The 26,828-nt window shown below is 40.5% G+C and overlaps 1 protein-coding gene across 1 annotated transcript in view; it reads left to right on the forward strand.

Annotated features, from left to right (window-relative positions):
* The window catches only part of LOC113434536 (piezo-type mechanosensitive ion channel component 2-like), a 64,539-nt gene that overhangs the window by 25,209 nt on the left and 12,502 nt on the right, over positions 1-26,828 (forward strand). The window contains exons 21-37 of the mRNA XM_087928753.1: positions 1,194-1,283; positions 2,065-2,156; positions 2,988-3,059; positions 3,672-3,784; positions 4,416-4,545; positions 4,789-4,860; positions 4,931-4,937; positions 5,849-6,065; positions 6,774-6,940; positions 13,499-13,741; positions 14,401-14,659; positions 15,934-16,122; positions 17,009-17,165; positions 20,654-20,780; positions 21,858-22,005; positions 23,214-23,425; positions 26,075-26,233. Coding sequence (XP_087784879.1) covers positions 1,194-1,283; positions 2,065-2,156; positions 2,988-3,059; positions 3,672-3,784; positions 4,416-4,545; positions 4,789-4,860; positions 4,931-4,937; positions 5,849-6,065; positions 6,774-6,940; positions 13,499-13,741; positions 14,401-14,659; positions 15,934-16,122; positions 17,009-17,165; positions 20,654-20,780; positions 21,858-22,005; positions 23,214-23,425; positions 26,075-26,233 — 2,454 coding nt within the window. The remainder of the gene's footprint in view (positions 1-1,193; positions 1,284-2,064; positions 2,157-2,987; positions 3,060-3,671; positions 3,785-4,415; positions 4,546-4,788; positions 4,861-4,930; positions 4,938-5,848; positions 6,066-6,773; positions 6,941-13,498; positions 13,742-14,400; positions 14,660-15,933; positions 16,123-17,008; positions 17,166-20,653; positions 20,781-21,857; positions 22,006-23,213; positions 23,426-26,074; positions 26,234-26,828) is intronic.

Here is a 26,828-nt window from a genome sequence, read left to right on the forward strand (position 1 = left end):
TTGACAAAATAAATAAATAAAATAAATCTAGTGCCCTGAAAATTTTAACATTGCCTTAAAGTTATTCTCTTTAAGCTTTTCTTGAATTTACTAGGGAAACTGGTGACTATGTCCTTCTAATCACGTGACGTATTTAAAACCACTACAGGATTGAGCAAGGATTGTGGTGATTTTTCAGAACAACATTAATTATTTAATTAATATGGATTACCTATTCAAATTTCCTGGGCAAATGTGGGTTCCTAATATCATGGAATCATTCCCACAATTTCTAAAAAAAGGAGTAGCTTTTTTTAGAAGTGTGTCTCTAGTCATAATATATCATTTTTTCAAGTTATAGCATTCCTGATTAGGCTTTGATTTGCTTATATTTTTCAGCACCGTTGGTTGCTAATATGTTCTATTTCCAGATGTGATATAAGGGAAAATAATTCTCCAACAATGAATTTCACTGCACATTTTTAATTAGATTGTTATGCATAAGGGGAACTATCTTCTTTATGAAAATAATATTTTGAGGTTTTGGAGAATTAAAGTTTCTATAAATGCAGTTGTCTAATAAATTGCTGATTATTAATGGATTCTGATTTTTTTAATTGGTTGGCATACACACACACATATATATAAATGGCTTGAGTAGGGATTTTCATAGTTTTTGTTAGTTTTTATGTGATCTTTAAAAATCTTAATATTATACAAATAATTAATTGTAGGGAATTTCAGTTTATGCTGCCTGAAAATTCCGCAAATTTCAACCCCACATATTTGAGGGATCCAGCCTACGAACATAACAGTTCTGATCTTCAGTTGCCAAGATTAAGGGGAGATGATTCCAAAAGAGCAAAGACTGGGCATGTTTATTGACTATTGTTGATTATTGTTGGAAGAAAAAGCCACATGGTACAGACAATAGAAAATAATAGGTGCATTCCATGTTCTAAAATTTTGTTGTAAATTCCTCTGCTGTTAGCAATATTAATTAAATAGTTCCTTTGCATACACATCTGTTTGGAGATAGTACACATCTGAATATTATCAATATAGCAATCTGTAAGCTTCATAGATTTCCTACAAAGGCAGCTCACTGGCTACCATTCTAATGTAGAAAAAAAAAGTAATGCTGGATAAATTAGATCCTTGATCTAACAAGGCACAATTTTGGAAAGATTTTTTCAACTTATTTTTCAAAACAGGGCAGCTGAGATGTTTGAGTTGAAGCTGGAAAAAAAGGTGACTTCTCGGATGGAACAAGATAGAAAAGCAACGGAAATCATGAAAAAGCAGTAAGTTTCTTCATTCAGTTTCAGCAGCATCAAAAAACATACCTAGGAAATATGACAAACCTATTTTCTTCTGAGGTAGGGAAAGGCAGTAAAGATGGGTCTTCAGCTTAAAGGCAAAAAGTTTCATTTTAGTATGTCAATATTATTAATGTCACCCATGTAGGCTGGATAGCTTTCAATCAGATTGTTCTTTGTGACCAGAAGTATTGGATAGATACTTCGTCTTTCTTTCTTAAATTTTGTTTTTGTGGCAGCTTTTTCTTCAGCTGTAGCATAAACTGTAGTTATCTCATACAACATGTTCATGAGATAAAATCTGTGAAATTTGAGACAATTTACAAATACAGATACATATTTATTGTTGTCTTCAGTAGTCCAAAGAAGCCTGCATGTCTAAATCCATATCATAACTGCAAAAAATACTTACAGCTGGTGTGAAATATCCCCCAAACATCTTCTCGATGAAAGGATCTTGATATATTAAAGATGCTAAATGGAAATTATGCTCCTTGATAGCACTCATCACAAATACGGAAATGTGGTACAGATTATTGTGAAAAAAAATAAGCTCAAATTTCAGATATCTTGTACTTTAGGCTTCATAGGAAGAATATATGCTCAATTCTACATTGGCAAGCAAGAGAAGCCCACAAAAGAAAGAAAGGAGAGAAACCATAATATTAGCATAGTCTTTCAAAAAATTTCAGTTATATTAGTATAAAAGGATCCTTGACTTTTGGGGGAGGCAGGAAATTATCTGTTCTTTTGTGATTTTTTTGAGGATGGACCTGATTAAACCAAAATTTAAAAACCAAAGTTCCTGCAAAATACTAGAAGCAGAACCTGATCAGAAATTGGAAGAGGAGGATCCAGGTAAAAACCCTTATTTTTTTTCACAAAACATCTAAGCCTTATTGCTTAGAAAATCCCGGACCTTTTGCAACCTTCTGATAACAAAGTCAATGGGGAAATCAAATCCACTGAATAACCAGGTTATTAACTTAACAGCTGCGATGATTTATTAAACAACTATGGCAAGAAAAGTAATAAAATGAGGCAAAACTCACTTAACAAATGTCTCACTTAGCAACATAAATTTTGTGATCAATTATGGTCATAAGTTGAGAACTATCTGTATATATCTCTCACACACATATTAAGTATTTGTTTGGTGTGAATGACTGCGCTTCTAAAATTTCTTTTGAATAATCCCATTGATTTCATGAACACATCTGCGTACTTTTCTTATCAACATAGACATGGATTGTCTTTTATTGTTTTCAACTTCTCAAACCAGTCTAGAGTCCTGGAATTCCACTGGATTCCAAACATGAAAAAGGCTTTTACCAAATTAGCTTTTGAGATAAACCAAGGTCAGCTCGATGCTGATATATAACAAGTATTATTTCTGTTTATCTTGAAAATAAACGACACTAAAATGTCATGGGTATTTTGGTAATGATGGCATTCTCAAATTTTGCTGTTGCTACAATGACTGTATTAGCCACAATGTTTGTGTGACAATGTCATTTGCACATCATTACTTACCCCCTGACCCTATAGATGCCCATGCTTGGTCATGAAATCTGGGAATTCTGGGAACTCCAATTTCTAGATATTTGGAAAGTGACAGGTTGAGTAAAGTTTTTCTCTTTTTTTCTTAAGGCACTTTTTACTGAGCAATTCTTTTTGTCTTTTCTGCAGGAGATGATACCAGCAAGATAGAAAAAAAGAATAAAAATAATTGGTGGCAGCCATGGGTGACACATAATTCAGGTAAATTACCTGTGCTTACTAAGAAAAGGTCTATTTACTTGGCATCCCCTTTGAACAGAATCTTCCATCTTTTCAACTTGTCCATGGTTTTTTTTTGACGTTTATGTTGTAAAATGATTATTACTAGGCTTAAAACAGCATGATCAATGAGTTAAATCAGCTGGTTAAAAACATTTTGGTGGATCAAAAAATGTCTTTGAGTTAATAGTCAAAGGTTTTTTTTAAAATATATGTAATGAAAAGGACTTACAAAAAATATAGGTGTCATCTTCAGGTACTGCATATAGCTCTCTTTCATGCAAGTGCAGTAGCTTAACAGTGAAATGTTTGGCTAAACAATTACGGTTTTCCATCTTTTCTACCTAATTTTCTTCTGATGGGTTAGGCTACAATTGGCTTGAATAGAAGGGAGCTGAAGTTAATTTCATCTGCAGGACACCAGATTAGATAAAAAGCTATTTTAATTGGTTTTAGTATTTGTGAGTAAGCAATGTGGCAGCAGAGCTGCAATCTTTGAAGAGCAGAAAACTTGGCTGAAAAATCTGAGTTTTGTCCATGTGGCAGATAATTCCATAAGAGGTTTTTAATATCTGGATTTCCTGTCAATTTCAGTGATTCGAAGTGGGAGCTATTGCCTTTTTGATACAGATAGTGAAGATGAAGAAGAACATGAACACTCTGAAATGAAAAAAAAAGAATTATTTAAAAAGAAAACAGCATGGCAGGTGTGACCAATTTCTGAAGGGAAAAAAACTGTGCTGGGGAAGTGATTGAGAACAAATGAAAATAACACATAGGCATGTAGTTATTTTTAAATGGTAGGAAAAACAGCTCATTCACACTTTGTGGGGATACAATTCTATACCCTTGACTTACAACCATTCATTTAGCAACCATTCAAAGTTGCAATGGCACTGAAAAACGTGACTTACATCCGATCCTCGCCTTTACAACCATTGCAGCATTCCCAGGGTCATGTGATCACTGCAACCCAAATTACAGTATTCCAGTGTCATGTGATGGCCATTTGCAAACTTTCCAGCTGACTTCTGACAAGCAAAGTCAGTGGGGAAATTAGATTCACTTAACTGTTACTCTTACTTAACAATTGCAGCAATTCACTTAACAACTGCCTCATGTCAATGGTTGTCCTCCCCTAATGGCTTCAGAAGTAGTTAAACTGGGGAGAGGAACTAGATTCTATTTTCTTTCAGTACATCAATTTTATTCTTTGTTTTGGCTGTTGTACAAAACTCACCATTTTGTTTAAAGATGGGCAGAAATTCAGTAGGAGATAATTTAATATATTCTACCCCAGGTTAGCCATTGCTCAATAAGATTCTGTCCTCTTTGCAGCTTGCATATGAAGCCTCGATGAGGAATACAAAATCAGCTCAAAATATGAGAGAGCAAGATGAAATCAGTAGTCAAAAAAATACAAAAGAGGAGGAAAGGAAAAACGAGCAATTGCCAGGGATTGAAAAAGGTAGGAGTACTTATACTTATGATTGGTTAGAAATGGACAATACTGTATTTTAAAGCACCTACCACCACGTATTAATATATTTTGGAAACTTTTCCACTTAAAAATAAATTTAAATTCTTGTTGATGGAAAGGTGGAAACCTCAATATATAACTTTGGTCCCTTCATCAAGGGCATTGGCCTAAGTCATAATTCTGGGATGCTGTTCTGATTTTTTAGTTTTTGTTTTGTTTTTGTGTGTTTAGCTAATGTCAGTTTGGAATCCTCTGATGTAAATATCGAGAGACTGGCTTCTGAAGAGGACTTGGATAAGTCAGGTAATTAATTCCATTGTACAGAAATTATTAGCGTACAAATTAATGAGTCAATCATCTATCTCTCATGTAGGTCACAGGTGAGTAATCATCAAGGTATTCAGGGTTATAACTCAACCTACCGGTCTTGGAAGGGTGGCAAGAAGGCCATGTCATCAAAGGGGAAGCAGAGGAATCCAGCAATGAGGATCTGTGCTAATTGCAGTAGAGACAGGACACCTAGCTATTATTCTGTCTATTTGGGATTTCTTAAGATGTTTTCATTTCCAGTTTACGCATGGGAGACAAGTAGCTGAAGGCTACAGTGTACAAATGCCCTGCAAATTAAATTTTAATGGGATTAATTCCATGATAGTGATAGTGGTGACATTTTTATGCTGCTTTGAAGGGACAGATTCTACAGTAAATCTTGAGTCAATAAGCTTACCATATCTACCAAGAATAATCATGACTTTCTGACACAGTGTCTATTTCATTATTATTCCATGTGTCTCCAACTTTATTTTCTTGTTAATATTATATTGCAGGTATATTTAACTGCAGGGATTTTAACTTTGATCAAGCAGGTATAATAAAAATTTCCATGGAGATATGAAGATATCTCCATGGATATCACATTAAATGCATTTTTGCACTTTGCAACAGTTGATAGCAATTATTAAAATCATAAGCAAGGGCGGTATTTAACTCTTTCTTCTCCTGGTGAACTCTCCTGGTGAACTCAGAAAAATCTCTTTGTAAAAGAAGAATTTTTGGAGAATTGGGAGAAAATCACAGTGACAGTTTTAGAGTACTTTTCCCCAAAGTATCAACTTCAGAGAAAGGGTTTTCCCAAGGAATGTAGTAGGATAAGATACTCAGATAAATTTTTCTCTTTCTGTAGCTCCACCAGATTAATTAATATTATTTGCATTTTGAAAATCTGAATGTTAAAGAGATTGAAATATTCTCTATATGTGTATGAGTATTCCTGAGAGCAAGATTAGTGAAGCAGTTTTTATAACTATAATATGTGGGTTATGCTTGTTCTCTTCACAACAGAAAGTATTGTGCAAAGAATAATCAACATTATTAAGCTTATCTCCATCTTGATGCATGCATTGATGTATGGAACTATAGAAGCCCTTAATTCCCTTGTTAAAGATAATTTGGACATTGCTAATGCATTGAGGATGGAAAAACATATTCTTTGGCAGCAGATGAACAAGGTAAGGTTCCTGAATTTTGAAGTACTGTAGCTTACATTCAGTTTATAGAGGCTTTGTGTTTTAGTTGCAATTTGAATTTACGAAATTGGATTTGAGTTTTATTATTTTTACTGGGCTTATTACTGGGCTTGTATTGTTGCTGGTTGATGTCAATTCATAGTGACTTTGTAGATAGTTGTCCTGAATTGCATTTGGTGTCCGCTCAGATGGCCAATCTTTGCTGGAGTGATTGCTTTCAGACTGCTAGGATGAATTCAGCAAGTATAAATGTAGAATGCATGGGACTTTGTGGTACTATGATGGAATATTGTTGTGCAGTTTAATGTATTATGTTTTTTTTACTTAGAATTATCAGGAATAAGACAGCTATATGCATTTCTCAGTGTATAATGTAGGCAATGTTAGTTACCATTGACTAACTACTAATTTCTACTAAAGACAGTGGAATGTGTTGAGCTTTTCTCTTCACTGGAATTTTTTGCATCCTAGGTAGAGGCTAATATTTGGAATAGACTCTCCTGCTCAGGTAGAGGGTTGGACTAGATGACTTCCAAGATTCCTTCCAACTCTATTATTCTATAATTATAAGATCAATTCCAGATAATACTAATTTCTTTTGAGCTTTCATAAACTGAAGCAATTCCATTTAATTCTCCTTTACTGTTCTTTTTCCACCCAATTAACTGTGCTCTGGATTATTTTCTAAAGGGAAATGAGGTTTCAGTAGATATGGTTCTACAACATTACAGATTTGAGAATAATCAGTCAGTTTATGGAGAATATAAAGCCAAAGTAATAAGAACTGAGGAAAGCCAAGGCAAGGTATCTGAATCTCCACCAACTGAGAATACCGAGCCTTCATCTCTGCAACTCAGGTAAGAAGTACCGGTAATTACCTGCCACAAGATGGAAACCTCCAGTCTATTTTCTTCAGGTTCTTATAATATTCCTGTAAATTAGGAAATATACTGTGATGTTGGGGAACAGATAATGTACATTTATATATATTTTGAATCTGTAATATCTCTTTTGCCCATTAAAACATAACCACAAAGACATTATCACAGCTTTTGTCTTTGATCCTTTAAAGCAGTATTTGTCAACCTCAGCAACTTTAAGATGTGTGCACTTCCAGCTCCTAAAATTCCATAGACAGCATGCTCCTGAGAGTTGAAGTTCACACATCTTAAAGTTGCCAAGGTTGAGGAAGGCTGTCTTTAAAGCAAAGAGTGCTGGCAGTCTTCACACTGCAGATACAGGGGAAGGAGAGCTGAAGTGCTCTTCATAAATGGAAACCTTCAAAGGTGGCTGCCTTTCCAGATAATATGACTGTTTAAGATAAGTTTGGACTTGGATGGCAGATATTGCTTCTACCAACTTATAAAAGGTGTATGTAAGAAAATCCTTTTGACAGAAAAGGAGCATGCAAACAAAGACAATTTTGGTGCACCAAAATTACATTAAATTGACGAAATGCACACTGTGGTATCAATGTCATGGTGCACATCCCTCCATTGCATATTTACATCCTTTGTACATGTTGATGCAAGCAGAAACATTGTGAGTTTTGCAATATGACACTATCTTTCATCACAGCCATTTTTCTTGGCTCCACTGGCAAACACTAGGATAGAGAGAAGTGAGATTTGGAAGGTGTTCTGTATTAACATTCTTGAAGACTCGCATTCTGATTGGTCCACCCGGACCGCAACCCGATTGGTCCATTGAATGACTGTGATTGGAGCGCTAAGAATCTACCGTGATTGGCCGAGCCGATTGCGGGAGATTCAAAGCGCTGCCATTGGCCGCCGAGCCGCCGGCCGGCTGTATAAAGCCAAGTGGCTCGCACACTTTAACTGTCCTTGTTCAGAAGCTACAATAAAGAGCTGATTGTTCACTTTCGCGTCTCGCCTCTTATGTGACCCGATCCACCGATCTAACACTGGCGACGAAGGTGGGATCGTGAGGCGAGGACCAACTAGCACGTGGCAAACGGTGATCAACGCCCTACAAGATGGCCAGCACCCTGCCGCCCGCTCCGTTTGACCCAGCAACCGAAGACTGGGAGTCATACATCGACCGCTTCCAGATGTTCCTGGAGTGCAGCAACCTCAAGGACGCCAACGGCCAGAGAAAACGGGCAGTATTCCTAACACACTGCGGGCGCGCGATGTTCAAAATGGCCAAGGCGCTGGCGAAGCCTACCAACGTCAAGGAGATGGACTGGGCTGACCTCGAGCCCAAGTTGCGCCGCCATTACGCCCCTACCGTGCCCATCCTCATTCGTAGGCACGACTTCTACCGCCGAGATCAGCGCGAAGGCGAGACCATCGGCGACTTCGTGGCCCAGCTGCGGAACCTGGGAGGCCCCTGCGAATTCCCCGAGCTGGACCAGGCGCTTCGGGACCGAGTCGTCCTCGGACTCCGAGACCCCGTGCTGCAGAGCCGGCTGATGGCCAGAGGCAACATCTCCCTCGCCGACGCCCTCACCGAGGCTACCGCCGCCGAGGCCACCCGCCAGTCAGCAGCCCGGATGAGGCAAGCCAACACAACCGAACGGCCACCGACCAACGAAGCGACCCCAGCCACCACAAAGCCGGGAAACCAGCCGGCGAGAAACGACCACGCATCATGGTGACTTCGAACCCCAATCCGACACCGAGGACGACGAGAAGATCCATCGGCTGCAGACCGAGCGCGACCGCCGGGATCGCAGGGGCGTAAGTCGAGCTTCCATTGCGCCAGCTGCGGCGGCGATCACCCCGCTCCGAATGCCGTTTTCGACGCCATCTGCAGGCACTGCGAGAAGCGGGGCACATCGCCAAGTGTGCCGGAACAAAAAGAGCTACAGCCCACAGCGACGAGGAAGCAGCCCACGACGACGAGACGGCACCCCCAGGCACCGAGACTGACCGACTGAGAGCCGGTGGAGCCGCGACAGCCGCAGCAGATGACTCAGCGAAGCACAGCGGCGCGAGGAAACCCACCAGATGGTCGCCATCGGCCATTCTTCAACCATGGACGCCCGAAAGGTACACGTGGCCCTGTGCATCGAGGACCAGCCCTGCGAGACGGAAGTGGACTCCGGGTCCTACCTCTCAATGGTTTCTTGGCGCACAATCAAGCGCCTAGTCCTGACCATCCGCCGAAACGAACTAGCGACCAGAAGCTAATCCTGAAAGACTATCAGGGAAACCGCATCCCTGTGGCCGGCATCGGGCACTTTAAGGTCACGTTCAAGAACCACACCGACATCTTGCCACTCACAATCGTGGACCGGGACCGCCCAGCTTGCTCGGCCTGCAATGGTTCGCCCGCTGGGCATCGAGGTGATGGGCATTCATCACACAGACGAGGCCGACTGGGAAGCGCCGTAAAAGAATTCCAGGAGGTCTTCGACAACTCGCTAGGCAAGTACCGAGGGCCCCTATATCTTTCAACCTTAACCCTAACATCGCCCCAATCCGCCTCAAACCCCGGCGAGTGCCTTTTGCGCTCAAGCCGAAAATCAACGAGCAACTAGACAAGCTCGTCGCGCAAGAAGGGTACTAGAGCCCATCGACCATACCGTGGGAAACGCCATAGTCACCCCCATCAAACCCGATGGCTCCATAAGAATTTGCGGGGACTACAAGGCCACCCTCAATCACGCGCTGCAACAAAGCACCTACCCAGTCCCAGTAGTACAGCACCTTCTGCACTTGCTGGGGAGGCGGGTCTTCGCAAAACTCGACTTGGCACAAGCGTATCAGCAATTGCCGGTCGATGCGGAGACAGCCGAAGCGCAACGATTGTTACACACTGGGGGCTTTTGTGCAACCGACTCCAATTTGGAGTCAGCGTCACCCGGGAGTCTTCCAAAGTCTCATGGAAAGGCTCCTCCAGGGAATAAAAGGGGTGGTTCCCTACTTCAATGACGTGCTGATCGCAGCCGCCAACAGAGAACAATTGGAGACCCGTTTAAGGGCGGTGCTTAACAAATTCAAAGACGCTGGCCCTAAAGTCAAAAGAAACAAATGCCAACTCCACACCGAGAGGGTCGAGTTCCTGGGGTACCTCCTGGACCGCACGGAATACACCCAACCGGGAAGAAACTCAGAGCCATCAAGGAAGCCCCCACACCAACAAACAAGGCGGAACTACAGGCATTTTGGGACTGCTTAATTTTTACAATGTTTTCCTACCCCAAAAGGCGACCGTGGTGGAACCCCTACACTGGTTACTAGATAAAGCGGCCACCTGGACCTGGGGGAAGCGGGAGGAGACTGCGTTCCAACGAACAAAAAACCTGCTGACATCGGACGCAGTCCTGATCCAGTATAGCGAGACCCTCCCACTCACGGTAACGTGCGACGCATCACCTTTCGGCATCGGAGCAGTCCTCAGCCACACCCTACCCGGACGGGAAGGAAGCACCCATCGCCTTTTTCTCCCGAACGCTGGCCAAGCCAGAAAGAAATTACAGTCAACTGGACAAAGAAGCCCTCGCCATCGTCGCCGGAATAAAAAGGTTCCATGAGTACCTTTACGGTAGGAACTTTTCGATCATAACGGACCACAAGCCCCTGCTCAGGATACTCGCAGGGAACAAGGCCACTCCGAACATCCTGTCACCCGGATGACGTGGTGGTCCGAGTTCCTTGCCGCATATTCATATGAACTGTCACACCGGCCCGGCAAGAACATTCCACACGATGACGCACTAAGCCGGTCACCACTACCCGACCTAGACGACGACCCAGCGCCCACAACAATGACCCTGCAAATCGAGACCCTACCCAGCCCACTCTTAACCACGCCAGACATTGCCCATGAAACAAATAAAGACAAACGGCTGGCGCGGGTATTGAGCTGGGTAGAGCGGGGGTGGCCAGAAAATGATGGCGGCGAGCAGTTCAAAGCCTTCCGAAACTGCCAAACTGAGCTGTTCTCACAAAGGGGGTGCATACTCTGGGGCGACCGGGTAGTCATACCGGAAGCGTTACAAAACAGAGTATTGGCAATGCTGCATGAGGGATACCCAGGGGTTGTCAAGATGAAACCCCTGGCCAGAAGCTACGCTTGGTGGCCAGGGATGGACAAACAAATCGAGACATGGGTCGCCGGCTGCAGCAGGTGCCAAGAGTCGAGAGCCAACCCCCCCCGCCGCCCCAATCCTGGAATGGGAAACCCCGAGAGGACCATGGTCGCGAATACACATAGACTTCGCCGCGCCAACCAAGGGGCATACATTCCTCATCACCGTAGATGCATACTCCAACTGGCTGGAGGTAAGCACTATGAGGGCAACAACAACAGAAGCGGTCATCGACAAGCTCAACAAACTCTTTGCAACGCACGGGCTACCGGATGTCATAGTGTCAGACAACGGGCCACAGTTCACGGCACTGGCATTTGAGAAATACCTGGCCGAACGAGGCATCCGACACGCCTTAACCTCGACGGCTCACCCGGGCGGCGAACGGTAGGCGGAACGGATGGTCCAATACACAAAAAAGCCATCCAAAAATCGAAACCGCGACATCCAGGAGAAAATAAACAAACTACTCTTCATACAGCACATCACGCTGAGCACAACCACGAACAAGAGCCCAGCGGAGTTACTAATGGGAAGGAAACTGAGGTCTCCACTGGACCGCCTACACCCCACCTACAACCCAGAGAAACCCCGGACTCCTCCAGCCGGTACTGGGCATTCAACATCGGGGACACGGTCTCACGCGAAGAACTTCATGGGAGACCCCCTCTGGGTACCTGCACAAATAACACAGGTAACCGGGCCCGATCATACAGACTTCAAACGACAGACGGAAGGAGCTGGAAGCGGCACATCGACCAGCTACGGTCCAGACTAGCCGCCAGCACCCCGACGCCTCAACAACAACAACCAAGGAAAGCAGAGAGGAGGGGAAGCCTCAACAACCAAGCTGGTAAACGACGGAAGGCCGGAATCATCAACGGCATACCCCCAACGCAAGCCGAACACCCCCACCAGAAGACAGAAACGTTCAAATAACGAGCCATACTCACCAGCAGACCGCGAACTGTCGCAGACGGGATCTTCACCTGGAAGGTACAGCCAAGCCAGCTCAACCAGCCCGGAAAGACCAAGCGAGAGCAACAGGAACCGCAACTCGACCAACCCAGGTAGCCCGGGCGGGAGCTGCGGCGACAGGCCCGGCTCACCCTTCCAGGCGGTTCCATCAACGAAGTTGAGAGCGACGCGGAGCCCGTCCAAACCGGCCGACGATCACACACAGACTGAACCGCGCAGGTCAGCCAGACAGATTCGGAGCCCCACCTACCTGCGCGACTACGTCACGACGCTGCGTCGGACGAAACCATGAGGGGAGGGGTGTTCTGTATTAACATTCTTGAAGACTCGCATTCTGACTGGTCCACCCGGACCGCAACCCGATTGATCCATTGAATGACTGTGATTGGAGCGCTAAGAATCTACGCGATTGGCCGAGCCGATTGCGGAGATTCAAAGCGCTGCCATTGGTCGCCGAGCCGCCGCCGGCTGTATAAAGCCAAGCGGCTCGCACACTTTAACTGTCCTTGTTCAGAAGCTACAATAAAGAGCTGATTGTTCACTTTCGCGTCTCGTCTCTTATGTGACCCAATCCACCGATCTAACAGAAGGTACCAGCACTGGCTGCATAATAGAAGAGTGGTTGTGATGTCAGGTTTTTCTTTCTGAGTTATTGTTTGTTTGTTTTTGCTTTCATTGATTTTTCATATAATGGTTGTAAACTGTTTAGAACTGTGCTTTTAGGATGGACAGCCACAGGAGTTTGAAATAAACAAACAAATAAATAAACAAGCATGAGGATTTCTACACTGGGCAGGTTACAGTTAGGTGATCTCCAAAAGCACTGGATCCTGTGAGGTTGACTAGATGATCTCAAGTATCCCTTACAAACCTATGATTTTATGATTCCCACAGAGACATTCTGTGCACACTGAGAAGGAACACAAAACCCACTTTCCCATTTTTTGGTGCTTTGCTTTTTTAGATTTTTCAACTTGGCTTTGAACAAAGAAAATATTCATTAGATTTTTATGTTTTAAAACAAGATTAAGTAACCTGTTGGATCAAATGTGTGGTCTCTCCCAGCCTAACTATACTGGGTGGTAAAAACACCAAATTTTTGATGGTGAGATTTTACTTAGGAGGCCAAATATGGAATTTCTGAGCAAAGAAATATTGCCTGCCCTCGTTCTAACAGAGGAATCAAATGTCCATAGTTATCAAGAAGTTTGTTTCCATTTTTTTTGCATAAATCCCTGATGGTAAAAAATGGTTCAGAAGTGAAGGATAATGAATTGTTTTTAACAGCTCTTTGGAAGGAGCACCATTGTAAAAATGCCTCTCAGTCTTGATGCTACTAAAAGACTTCTGGGCAATTTTTTATGTCTTTGGAAATCAGGAGAGCCAGTGAAACTGACAAAGATGTAATGGGGACTGAGAAGATAGAAGGGGAAAATGAAAAAGGAGCCCTCTCCCAAGGATTCACTCTGACCACTTCCTGTGCAGAACCTGCCGTTCTTTCCAGCTCTCCATCAGAAATTCAAGAGTCTGCAGATTCCTTGTTTACTAGAAGTCCAAAAGCCAACAAGCCATTAGGTGAAATATCTCCTATGATGACAACCAGTGAGCTGGTGCTTAACAGGCAAGGCATATCCCATTATGCTTTTATTAAAACTGCCTTCTGACCTCACTTTGCTTTCAAAGAGCATGAATTCAAGATTGCAAAATCCTTAGGTCCACAGTATTTCAGTGAGTGCCTCTTGTTTGCTGTTTTGACATAACCCAGAGCAGACATCTCAAAGCTCTATTATGTTCTTCAACACACTGGGTGAAATGCCGAGATTCACAATCCCACATTTAGATGACTTCAGCTGAGGAAGGCTGACCTACTACCTTAATAATCCCCAGTGCAGGAGAAAAATGAAGAAGGTGTTCATAATGAACTGTATCTAAAGTTCAGGATATTATTTATTCTAGAATATATTTGTGCTGGTATATATTATTTTAGTTACAATTATTAATTGTGAGCTAGTTCGGTCTGATGGTTAAGGAGCCAAGCTAGAAACAGGAGACTGTGAGTTATCCCGCCTTTGGCATAAAAGATGTCTGTGTGAGTCTTTCTCAGCCCATAATGTCAGCCTCAGACAACGAAGTACTTTGTTAATTCTTGTCACAACCAATGGATCAATATTTGGTTGATCCAAAAAAAGGACCCTGCACCTGAGGGAAAATGCTAAGAAGGGGAAATAAGTAGCATTAGTTAATGACATTTTTTGTGCTTTTTCCTTAAATATGGTCTAGCATTCTTCATAACAATGAGCTGGAGCAGTCCGATAAATTTTACCAGTGCCTTCCTTGTCCCTTGAAGCTTGGAGTTGCTTTGTACCATGTTATGGTCTCTACATCAGAAATGCTTTGTTATTTTGTTATCATTATCAACCACATGGTTTCTGCTTCCATTCTTACTTCGGTTCTCTCCATCTTGATATTCCTGTGGCCTATGTTGTCCATTCCAAGGCCTACCAAATTCTTTTGGATGATAGCAATCATTTACACTGAGGTAAGTGTTCAGTAGATGCTGCATTTAGCTGCTTTAGTCTTCCCTGTACATCATTTTCACTCCCCTTTGAGCTTCATTGAAATAAAGAACTGACTAGATACTAAGAGGTCACAAGCCTACCTGAGAATTTTAGTCTCTGACTTGGAAGCAACTACTGGTCACATTGGAAAGAAAACTAGAACAGAGCATGGTACAAGGTCTCAGGCAAAAAGGAGGAAAGCAGGACATCTTTTTCTTTTATTTTTTAAAAAAGTTTATTGTAATAATTCCATCTTTAATTGAACAGTGTGTTGTCTGAATACAAATATCTTTTTAAACAATCAGAGTTGCAACATCATTTTTTATATTAATATTAATTCTATAATATTAAAATAGTAATATTCCATATATTCTAGAATATTAAAATAGTAATATTCAACATACTAGTCATATTTACTTATCTCTTTTAACATATCTTCTTAATTTTGTTTCCCTGTTTCTAACTTCCATTTTTATTATGTAACCATTGATAAAATAGATCCCATTCCATATAGTATTCAGTTTGCTCTTTCTCCTTAATTGCCAATGTTAATCTACTCATTTCTGCACATTTCCTAATCACATCTTCACTCTTCCAATTTTGTGCAAATACAATTCTAGGAGCAGTTAATATATGATTAACTAAATATGCATTTTCCTAACTGTATTTTTCAGGTAGAATCTCCAATAGAAATATTTCTGGTTTTAAATCAATATGCTGTTTTATCATTTTTTCCCAACTACAGATGTATTTTTGTCCAGTATTCTTTTTGCTTTTGGGCAAGTTCACCACATATGATAATATGAGCCAGGTATTTGGTGGCACTTCCAGCATTTAGCTGATTTGTCTTTAAACATCCTTGCCAACTGCGCTGGTGCAAAATGCCATCTATAAAACATCTTATACAAGTTTAGGAAAACAGGACTTCTTATTAGCATCTTCCAATACAGGCCTTTTGGTGATTTGTATCTGGAATATATGTCCTGCTAATCATCCTGGGAAAACACATGGATAAGAATGGAAAACACTGATTTCAGCTGAATCCTACAAGATAAATTTTAATATTGTCCCACAGTTTCTATTGACTGTCTCCTTTTGAAAAGATTATTATTAATAAGCAGGATAAAAATACGAAGCCTGTGTCGTAGAACAGATCACTACCCCGCACTTTAGCATTGCTCACTGTTTTAGAAATCTTGAAGAATTATCATTTTATGATAATAATAAATCTACATATGTTTCCTTCCTCTGCCAGATAATGATTGTGATCAAATGTATTTCCCAATTTGGATTCTTTCCTTGGTCTTCTAAGTTATATTGCAGTATCAATGCAGAAGCACCATTTGCCTTGCCAAATCTAATTGGGATGGAGAAGAAAGACGGATATGCACAGTATGATCTAGTGCAGCTCCTAGCCTTGTTCTTGCACAGGTACATCTTGAAGGTACTGCAAACTATCCTTAATAAGGAAGAAAGACTTTAATCCACCCTTTCAAGCATGGATTTGTTAACATGTGTAGCAGATGTCTATGATAACCTCAGAAGAGTCCTGTGAATCAAAAAACTATCTAGTCTAGTCACTTTCGGTCACTTTCCCATAGTGATCAACCATGTCCCAGCAGAAGAACATTGATGCAATAGAGAATACAGTAGAGAATGACACTGAGGTTTTCTAGCAGATGGAAATGTCATTGCTAATATATTACCTTTGAAACTGCAGCTAATACCCATTGGCAGCCTTATGTTCCATTAATGTCTCTAACTTCTCAGCTTCTGGAAACAAAAAATTCTATAGTTTGGCCAAATATTTTGTAACAAAACATTTCTTTTGGTCTGTCCTGAGTAGCCAGTTGTTTTGTACTACCATTGAGAAAGAGAGATGTTCCTTGTTTGGATATTCTTCATACTGTGTATAATTATTTACACCTTTCTTTCTTTTCCCAATTATTTTCTTTTTTCAACTAAAATCTCCCAAGCTGTAATTTTTAACACAAAACTCCTCCAGCTATATCACTGAAGTTTCCCTAATTCTATACATTTGCTCTGTGACAAGAGCAAATGTAGTCAATGTTATGGTCATAATATTTGAAGGATTATCTCTTCAAATGTTTTTCTGTCCTAAAGCATCAGTCTGAGTTCCCTCAAATACCGAAATTTGGGTGGTTATTTGACAGCCAACTTTCTTCGTGAAAGCTCCAATTATTTTTCCTGCTCTGTGCTCTGACATGTATGGGAATTATGCATGTATAGATCCAGCATTCTCTTTCACTTCTTTTAAATGTGGTTTAAGATTCCCACATGAATAACTTTTACTTTGTTTTGTCCCACAGTGTCAAGGTCTCTGGGATTCTAAAATACTAGATCCTAAACAAAAGGACATGGCCAAGAAATCTAAGAAGAAAGGTTGCAAAGGTCATTCGAAGGAACCCCAGTCTAGCTCAGAACGATGGCATCTCTCTAGGAACATTTTTAAGAGGACTAATAGAGGTAGATAAATGCAAATATGTGGACAAAATATTCTTGCTATGAAAGGAGGAGAGGAAGAGAAAAGGGTAATCCTGACCCTCCTGATCATCAGGAAGAGTAAAAGTCAAAAATATATTAATAAAATAGGTAACAGATAATCAGAAGTAGAAGGGAACTTGTAGGTCATCTAGTCCAACCCCCCACCCAAGCAGGAGACCCTGCACCATTTCTGGCAAATGGCAGTCCAATCTCTTCTTGAAAGTCTCAAGTGATGACACTCCCACAATTTCCGAGGGCAAGAAGAGCTGGAGAAGTGAACATTTTATTGCCAGAGTGGCAGAAGCTAACAGCAGCTTCCTACTCAGTCAAGATGAATACAAAAGACTAGTTATATTTTGGCACCTGATATATATCCTTAATTTAAACTCACTCTTAAGATCTGACAGAAATATAAAATAATAACCTGCCCTCCCCTTGACAGCCTCCTGCCTGTGATTTCTGCTCTTCTGTTCTGTGGGGATCAGAAAACCCAGTGATGATTGTAATCTGCCTCTCAAAGGAAGAGGGCCCATTAAAGAAATGTCTTAAGCTCTCTCTTATTGAGAGAGGGAATAATTTGAGGTGATCCTTTCAAATTTCATTTGCATTTGTTCTTTTTTATATATATTTTTATTTCAATCTACACATACACAATGATATATTAGCAGTGTGGCATCAATATATCATACATTTTAGTATAGGCAAATTAATAGTACCAATCATATCTCTCAATGCATACATTGACATTAGTTCATAATCCTTCACTACTTATTTTCAATCTTTCAATACTCTCCCCAAATGCCTACCACCATATCAATTAAACATACCTAGGAATTCCATTATTCAATTTTTTCCCTGCTTTTATTTTTTTAAATAAAAAAATTCTCATTTGGCAAGCAGTGTGGTTCCAGGTTTCACATCTCAATACAGACATGACCATAGTTACCTATTCATTTTATTTGTTTAATTTCATATTGCATCATCCTTATTATTATTAAATATTAAGCTTACCTTATCCAGTTCCAATTCATGTTATGTTAATATATTCTCATATCTTATTTTACCATGTTATCTAAAATTCTCATCACATTTCTATATTCATTTCTCATATTACTTTTTTCTGTCACATTGTCATTTTATCAATCCTTATTTATAAATATAATTGTCCCCTCTAATTAATAATTCGAGCCAACCACCTTCATTCTACCTTAATATTAATCTCTCTACCTAGATTATAACATAAATATATATATATTTTTCTCAGATTCTTATTACATTTTCTCAAACACTTTATAAATCATCTATACATTAAAAAATACTATTCTCAATATAGTCTTATACATCACAACATATGCACTACCTTGCAGAATCTCCTTCCTTATCCTTTTTTTTCACCCATTATCTCTCAGTCTTTGGACAATGTAACTTCTTTTCATCCTTGTTTGTTTCCAGCTCCTCTTTATTTTCTAGTCCTTTTTCTTAATTCCCTTTCCCCCCCATTCTTATTCTTATTCCCCTCCATTTCTCATTCCAGTTTTTGAACTTTTCTCTCCCACTCTTTCGATTTTTCTTTTGCATTTTTCTTTTCTGCTTTTTCCCTCTCCCTTTATCCATTTCCTGAACCATTCTCCCTTTTACCATCCCATCAGACCACAAATTTTTAATTCTAATTCCTTTCCCCCCCTGTTTAAGTTATTGTTGTTCCATTTGTCCTTCAAAGTTGGCTTCCTCTTTGTAGAACTCCTCCCCCTCTGGTTTACTTTGTTCTTGTGTATGCTGAGTCACCGTTTCTAATTTCTGTAATAGGTAATTACACATGTCAAGTTTAATTTTTATCGTGTCCCTTATATCTTGCAAGTCCAATCTTGTATCTTGTAAGTCCAGTCTTATATCAACAAAAAGTTCCTCCATTATATCTTCTCTTTTTTTCTCTTTTTCTTTCCTCTTCCTTAATAGCTAAAATCCTCTTCTTTAATAGATATATTCAGTCCCCAGAGTCCAGTATATTATTTCAGCCAATTTATTTTCAACAATCCATACTCTTGATCCTTTGTTCCAGGTCTTCTAATTGGCCCCAACTATTTCGCAAGTAACCAGGTGGTTCTATGACAATAATAAAGTTTCTTTTAAGTTCCAAAATCCAAACTATAGAGAAGACCAGGCACTTTTTAAAACATACTAAAACTTTCCTGTACCATCAGATGGCACTCTTGAGTCTTTTGCCTTTAATTTTCTTTATTAAATGTAATACCTTTATTAAGTTCGCTAACTTCAATCATTAGCTGTTATTTCTTTTCTTTTCAACACACTCAGTTTTAGCATTAGTAGTTCAGTAGTTATCCAGTTTAATTTCTAAACCTGTATTGTGCTAAAGTATTTTCCTTTAAATTTTCTCCTCCAAATTAATCCAATACAGTAATTCAATCTGAATTTTATAAAATCCAATTTCCTTCTCATTTTCTTTGGTCACCACTTCCACATACTTACCTCCAAGATAGCCCTTTATTTTAAGTCCAGGGTACCTCAAAAATGACGTCTTTTGCCTGGTTCACACTCTGCACGCAACTTCTCTGCTCCAGCACAAAACTTAATTTCCTGGAGTGTTCTTTGTCTTTGTGGTGGCCATTTTAAGACTACCGCTGCAGCTTGCCTTTGGAAGGGTTTTTCCCTGTTAGGGAGGGGAGTTGCGGCTCCCCTCAACCCTCCAGGCTATTCCCCCCTTCTTCACCACCCCTACAGGGTGGTTCTGGTCTCAATCGAGACCCTCCAGCAAGTGAGCTCAGGCGAAACTGCGCACAATCGCGGATTCTGCTCCAACTCCAATGAGGAGCAAACTGGAAGTCCATTTGCATTTGTTGTTATCATATCTTAGAGTGAGTAACCATAGGCTCGGAATCCCCTTTTGTGATTCTAGAAACTTTTCCAGCTACAGTGCCATTGCTGAAAATGGGCAGTGTGATTTCCCATCATTTTGAGAGGACAAATGTAGCTTAAACTGTAAAATAAACTCAATCTATTTGAGAAACAAAAGTAGCCCCTACCTTAAAAATGGAAATAAAAATAGAAAATCCAAGGGTTTTCCCTTTTTTAATTACTCTGTCCACTGTGTCTCTCAACCTCCACCGAATGGCCTCTCCCTGTCCTAACAGCTTGCTCACTTTTACTGTTATTGCTGTGGTTTGGTTTATGTTGAGAAGTTTCACATTTCTTTTGCAATCAAAAAGTGAAAGTTTGATCGCTCTGTGTTCATTAGATTCTTTTGTTGCCACTTGGGGAGGGATTCTCCCACACAGGAATTTGCACAGGGGCATTTATTTTAATGTTTCAGAAGACATGATTGGACTGAAGATCAATTGTTATGTGCTTGGGAATGGAACTGCATCAGAAGTTGGGGAGCATTTAAAAAAATTATCCTGTCATGTGAAAGCTTCTCAGATAGCATAATGAATGTTTTCCTTTACTCTTGACAGACAAATCTCTGAAAGAAGCCCAGAAGACATGCAGCCTTTTCAGAAAACCTCCCTCTGGCAAGAAGAGACATTCTAAAGAAACAAGGAACCAGAAGATACTTAAGACTAAAAAATTGCTGATTAAAATGTAAATGGAGGGTTTCCTTTCCTTTTATTCTAAAACAGTATTTCCTGACCTTGACAACTTTAAGATGGGTAGACTTCAACTTCCCTTGGCTGGGGAATTCTAAGAGTTGAAATCCACCCACCTTAAAGTTGCCAAGATTGAGAAACACTGACCTAAAGAAAGTAAGATGTTGCAACCCGATTGAGCAGAGTTGCAAGTAGGGCAAGGGATGTCAGGAAGAGTAGACATTGCCTGATGATGACCATGCCTGAAAAAATAATGCTTCTACATAGAATTCTACAAGAAAGAAACATGCTACATTTGCTTCTGACTATAAAATGGTCAAGATCTTTGAGAGTTTGTTTAGCTGACTTGATGATGCAAAAAACATAGCTCTGAGAGAAGATCTGGGGTCAGAATGATGCAAGAAGTACTGCACTGTTGTACTTAAGTTCTGCATGTTTTGTATGTATCTGTCACAACACAATGCATGGACAAAATGGGCAGAGCTTAATCACAACAGTGTAATGCTCATTTTGTCATTTGCTTACTTCTGGGGATGCCTCTGTGATCATGGCTTTATGAATAGACAAATCAGTCAATTGCTGAGAAACAGACTCAGCCTCCCTCACACACCTTGCTCTCCAATTTAGCCATAATAAGACGGGATGAAATTTTTGTCATAAAGATAGATGATGTAAAATAGAATAACATCCTGTGGTTTGCTTTCATTTATGATTACAATAACTGCCTTTTCATGGTTATCTGAGCTGAGATGTCCTAGAATGAAATCAGATATCTGACCCAACCAAAAAGTAATGTGCATCAAACTACTGTATGTGTGAAAGAACAGATGGAGAAGGAGGTATCCAGCCCTAGAAATAGGAGGTCCTGAAATGATAGGTTCCTTAGTCCACATTTAGACCACTTTTTGGGTCTACAACCTCATCTCAACTAGCTAGCATATGTGTTTTCTGCAGTGTCTGCTATAATGCTATCACTTTTTTCTTGAATTTTAAGCAAGGACTTTATCTTAACAAATATGACTCTACTTTGCACTTTGCACTTTGACGGATCTAGATAAATTCTTACCCCCAGTGTGCTTTGGATTTATCGGCCTATCAAGCAATTCTTCTATGACATCATTTATCCCAAGAGCAGTCCAGTCTGCGATATCTATGGTTACATCTTTATTGCTGATGTGATTAATTTTATTATTACCATCTTTGGCTATGGGGCATTTGGGGTAAGTAGCAATGTGCGTTGTTGAGATTCTAACAGAAAGGTTTTGTAGAGTATGTTTGGTGGGTCTGGAAGAAAGTTTTTTTTTCTCTCCAGAATTTCAAACAGATAATGCTTCCCTCAGTGATGAAGAAGAAATACTCATATGCTCATGATGTGCTCAAAAGCTATTACTATTTTGCTATTATTTCAAAAGTTCCAAATCCATGAATGCTTTTCAATTTCAAGTTCTTCAGTCCAGAACAATTTCAAGTTCAATGAAATCAATGCTCTTATAAAAATATCTTTAGATATTTTTGTTGCAAGAATATGTGATGTCTTCTGAATGTATGAGTGCTCAAGAACCAATTTGGGGTAGTAATTTTAGTTTTCGATTATTGGGTCTTGATTTAAATCCCCACTTTAAATCCCCACTAGGTGACCTTGAGCTAAGAACTGTTAGCTCATGCAGTCATTGTGACCCTAATATAAAAGATGATTACCTTGCAGGGAAAGGAAAGGAAAGGAAAGGAAAATGATATTAGAAGACACTACAGATCAAAGAGGATAGGACTCAAATGCTTTAAAGCAACAAGTAAACCCGAAGTTGATGAAGCATATTTGGAACTGAGTCTATGGAACATAGGAGCAATATGGCTTCTATATGATACAATGGAAATTAGAGATAATACTTGTTAAATAAATTTATGAAGCTGAATTTGAAAATAAAATGCAAGTATTTGCATTTAAAACTTTAAATGATTTTAAATGCCAGTCTAAAGTGTGGAACCATTATATATGTGAATACATTGATTTTTTATTGTTATGGTTATTGATATTAATACATATGTCTCATACTATTCCTTTGGAATAAACAGCACTAAGCAAAGTGCAGGAATACTGTATAAAAAGTCATAGACAAAAGAAATTGGAGTTCAGAAAAAAAAGAAGAGGAAATTTAACGTAATCTAGTTTTATTTGGCATTATTATGATGGTGTTTGGTCATATATATTTAGCTAGATGTTTAGATTCAATTTGGTATTTTTATCCACCAATGGAGTCTTTCCCAAGGGCCTGGGATAGGCAGAGATGTTAAGGGTTTTTGTCAGTGCTGATGGTATTCAAGTGGTCTTTCACATGTTTTGGGATGGCAAGGTATCTATTGCTATTAATACTGTCTTTTGATTTCTTTTGTCACAGTGTTATTATTATTTTTTTTTAACATATTTCAGAAACATTCGGAGGATGATTTCGCAGAATCCCTTTTGGAAGATGAAGTCCCTGTACCTTGGCTTGTGATACTCTTGATACAGTTTGGCACCATGATAATTGATAGGGCACTCTACCTAAGAAAGAACACGTTTGGGAAGTGTGTTTTCCAAATGATCTTGGTCTTTGGCGTTCATATTTGGATGTGTTTCATTTTGCCACAAGTAACACAAAGGTATGGCAACATCCAGGAAGGAACTTGGAGTTGCTTCCTGCAAAGATCTTTTGGGGCTCAATTCAAATGGGAGATATATATTCAGTGGGTGGAATGGCCTTTATTCTATATGTGTCTTTTCTATGTGCTTCGAGGTATTACTTCAAGTCCTCAAGGATAACCAAGTCTTCTCAGGTTGAATATTATATTTTGTATTAATTTGATGTGGTGGGCTGTACAAAAAGTCATGAGTAGGTCCAGGAAAAAGACCCTTTACAAAGCTGAATTATAGTGAAAGTGTTCTTTATAGGAACATGAAACTTAAATTAATAGATGTAATGGTTTCAAATGATTAAGAAATGAAAAAAATACCAAAAAGGTGCTACCAGATTTCAGAAGCAATGAAAGAAGGAATTCTGGAGATTACTCAACTTTAGGTACTGTGTATGGCCTATGGTTTACCTAGTTCTGTTTTAGATTCATGTTGGTGGTTGCACCCACATTGTGGAATGTTCCTTCAGTCATTGTTGAGTGTAATTGGGCATTTCATAATTTATTGCTTTAATTATGATTTTAAAGATTGTTTGAAATATGTATTGTTCTTTAGACTGAGAGTGTTAAATACTATTTTCGATATTGATGATTCTGTTTAGTGTCTTTAGTTACTTTCAGGCATAAAGTAATAAAGTAAATATTATTGCATTTGAAATGAAAAAAAAGACAGGATAGTTTTAATACTGTGTTTCTCACAAAATAAGGCCGGGCCTTATTTTTTTTTGAGCCCTGAAAAAATGGCTAGGACGTCTTTTCGGGGGTGAATTAATTTCTCCCCTCCTGCACACCAGCACCGTCTCCAACAACAGCATCTGAGTCACTCCCACTTTCCCCCCCCATCCCCCGTAACAACAAGAACAAAAAAGATTTTGAGGTACCTGGGAGTGCCACGCGCTGCGTTTTGGTTTAATCCCGAGCGGCTGGGTGAGTGTGAGAAGAGCTGAGTGAGCATCTCTGCTGCTGCTACCCTTGGTGCTCCAGCTTCGGGCTCTGCAAGTTTGCAAAAGTCCCGGTGTCTAGCCCGTTCCTGCATTCTAAGTGCCCAGGCCGAGCTGCAGCTGTCCCTCTCTCACTAGCACCATCTCCAATAAAAGCAGCAGCAGCGGGGGGAACCGTGGAAGTTACAGAGGCGGCTCCCCCACCCGAGAAGTGGCTGAAACACTTCCACGGGTCCCGCCACTGCTGCCACAGTTATTGGAGATGGCGCTGGAGCGAGAGGGACAGCTGCAGCTCAGCCTGGGCACTTGGAATGCAGGAACAGGCTGCGCATTGGGACTTTTGCAAACTTGCAGAGCCCGAGGGTGGAGCACCAAGGGTAGCAGCAGCAGAAACGCTCGCTCGGCTCTTCTCATGCCCACCCAGCTGCTCGGGATTAAACCAAAACGCAGTGCGCAGCGCTCCCAGGTACCTCAAAATGTTTTTTTTTTTCCTGTTGTTACGGGGTCGGGGGAAAAGCGGGAGCGACTCAGATGCTGTTGTTGGAGACAGCGCTGGCAAGACAGGTGCCAGCATTAATGGGAACTGTGGAAGTTACGGAGGCCTCAGAAGCAGCTGAAATGCTGCTGGACATCCACGCCGACACCGCCCGCCTGCTGACCTGAGTAAGGGAGAGGTAAGGGAGCCCTCCATGCTCCACCATGGTGTTAGGAGCGGCTGATGGTGAGGCAAGTTCCCCCCCCCACCTCCCTCCCCCAATTTCGCGTGTTTTAAACTAGGCCTAAATTTGGGGGGAGGGGCTTAATTTCATTTTATGCCTAGAAAACATGCTGGGTCTTCCTATTGGGGGGGGGGCGTATTGTTGGAGAAACATGGTAGTATATAGGTAACTAGTCAGATTACTTTCCAAGTATGTATTTAATATGTTTCTTCTTCTGCCACATTAAAATAATGCAAATTGGTGAAAATGTTTGTGATCTTTGGGGGATGCACCTAAAGTTTTTGATAGCCATGTATACAAGGAACTTGAGTTTATGATACTTGTGCTGCAGAAAGTATACCCAGATCTAAGCAGTAGAGCATATATTTGTACTTGGGGATTATGTTTGTTTGTTTGTTTATTTATTGTGCATGCTTACATTAGTATATTGATGAACAATTCTCCAGGAGAAAAAAAAGGCTTATATTTATAGCCATCCTAATGCTTCATAGAATCTGCCCTCAATTCATTCATTAACTGATAAATATAAGATACAGAATTATCTGCATGTAGTTCATGTCCCTAATAAAGCTGTAACCATTTACTTTATATAGCCTTCGGTTGTTATTGAGGGAATGAAGAAGAGGATTTAACTCTTCTCTTTTCTCTCTTCTGTGCATCCACAACTGGTCTGCAGTATCTATCAAAATTTGTAAGATGGCAAGCACAGTGTGGCAATAGTACCCCTGTCATCTTGGTCCATGCATCTATTTAACTCACATGTACAAAAGTGGAAGAGCTTCATTGTGATGTTGTGCCTGCCATCCTGCAGATTTTGAACTCTTCCCCTGTGAATACATAATGTAATTCTTATGTAATTAATCACAATTCTGTCTGTCGCCTCACAAGGCTGTACATAGACACTAAATTAAGTAACATCCAAGAACTAAGAAAATTTTTATTTTTCTGTTCCTTTGCAGGAGATTTAACAGGAATAGATTGGCTCAGGTGTGGTATTTGGTCAAGTGCATTTATTTTGGTTTGTCTGCATATCAGATCAAATGTGGCTACGCAAATCGGACCACAGGCCACTTTTTAACCAAGAATTACAACTATATAAACCTCTACTTATTCCAAGGGTAAGTAGTAATTTCATGACAGGACATGTGCTCCAGTGGTGGGATTCAAATTCTTTTACTACCAGTTCTGTGGCTTGGTAGGCGTGGCAGGGGAAGGTACTGTAAAATCTCCAGTCAGAGGTGGTATTTGCTGGTTCTCCAAACTACTCAAATTTTCCGCTACCGGTTCTCCAGAATTGGTCAGAACCTGCTGAATACTACATCTGATGTGCTCACTTAGAAAAAGGTGGCCAAAGAGAGATTGGAACAAACTCAGAGGTGGTATTCAGCTGGTTCCGACCAGTTCTGGAGAACCGGTAGCGGAAATTTTGAGTAGTCCAGAGAACCGGCATATATCACCTCTGACTAGCCCCGCCCCCATCTATTCTCTGCCCCCTGAGTCCCAGCTGATTGGCTGGGTCTTCTTTTGTTGCCCTGCACAGGAGAATGGAGTTGGAAAACAGGTTAGTGGGGTGGGGAAGGAATGGGGATTTTGCAGTATCCTTCCCCTGGAGTGGGGTGGGAATGGAGATTTTGCAGTATCCTTCCCCTGCCACGCTCACCAAGCCACCAAGCCACCAAGCTACGGCATGCCCACCAAGCCATGCCCATAGAA

The sequence above is a fragment of the Pseudonaja textilis genome, chromosome 3 (genome assembly GCF_049901715.1).
Source record: "Pseudonaja textilis isolate UNSWEBS1 chromosome 3, rPseTex1.2, whole genome shotgun sequence".
NCBI lineage: Eukaryota > Metazoa > Chordata > Lepidosauria > Squamata > Elapidae > Pseudonaja > Pseudonaja textilis.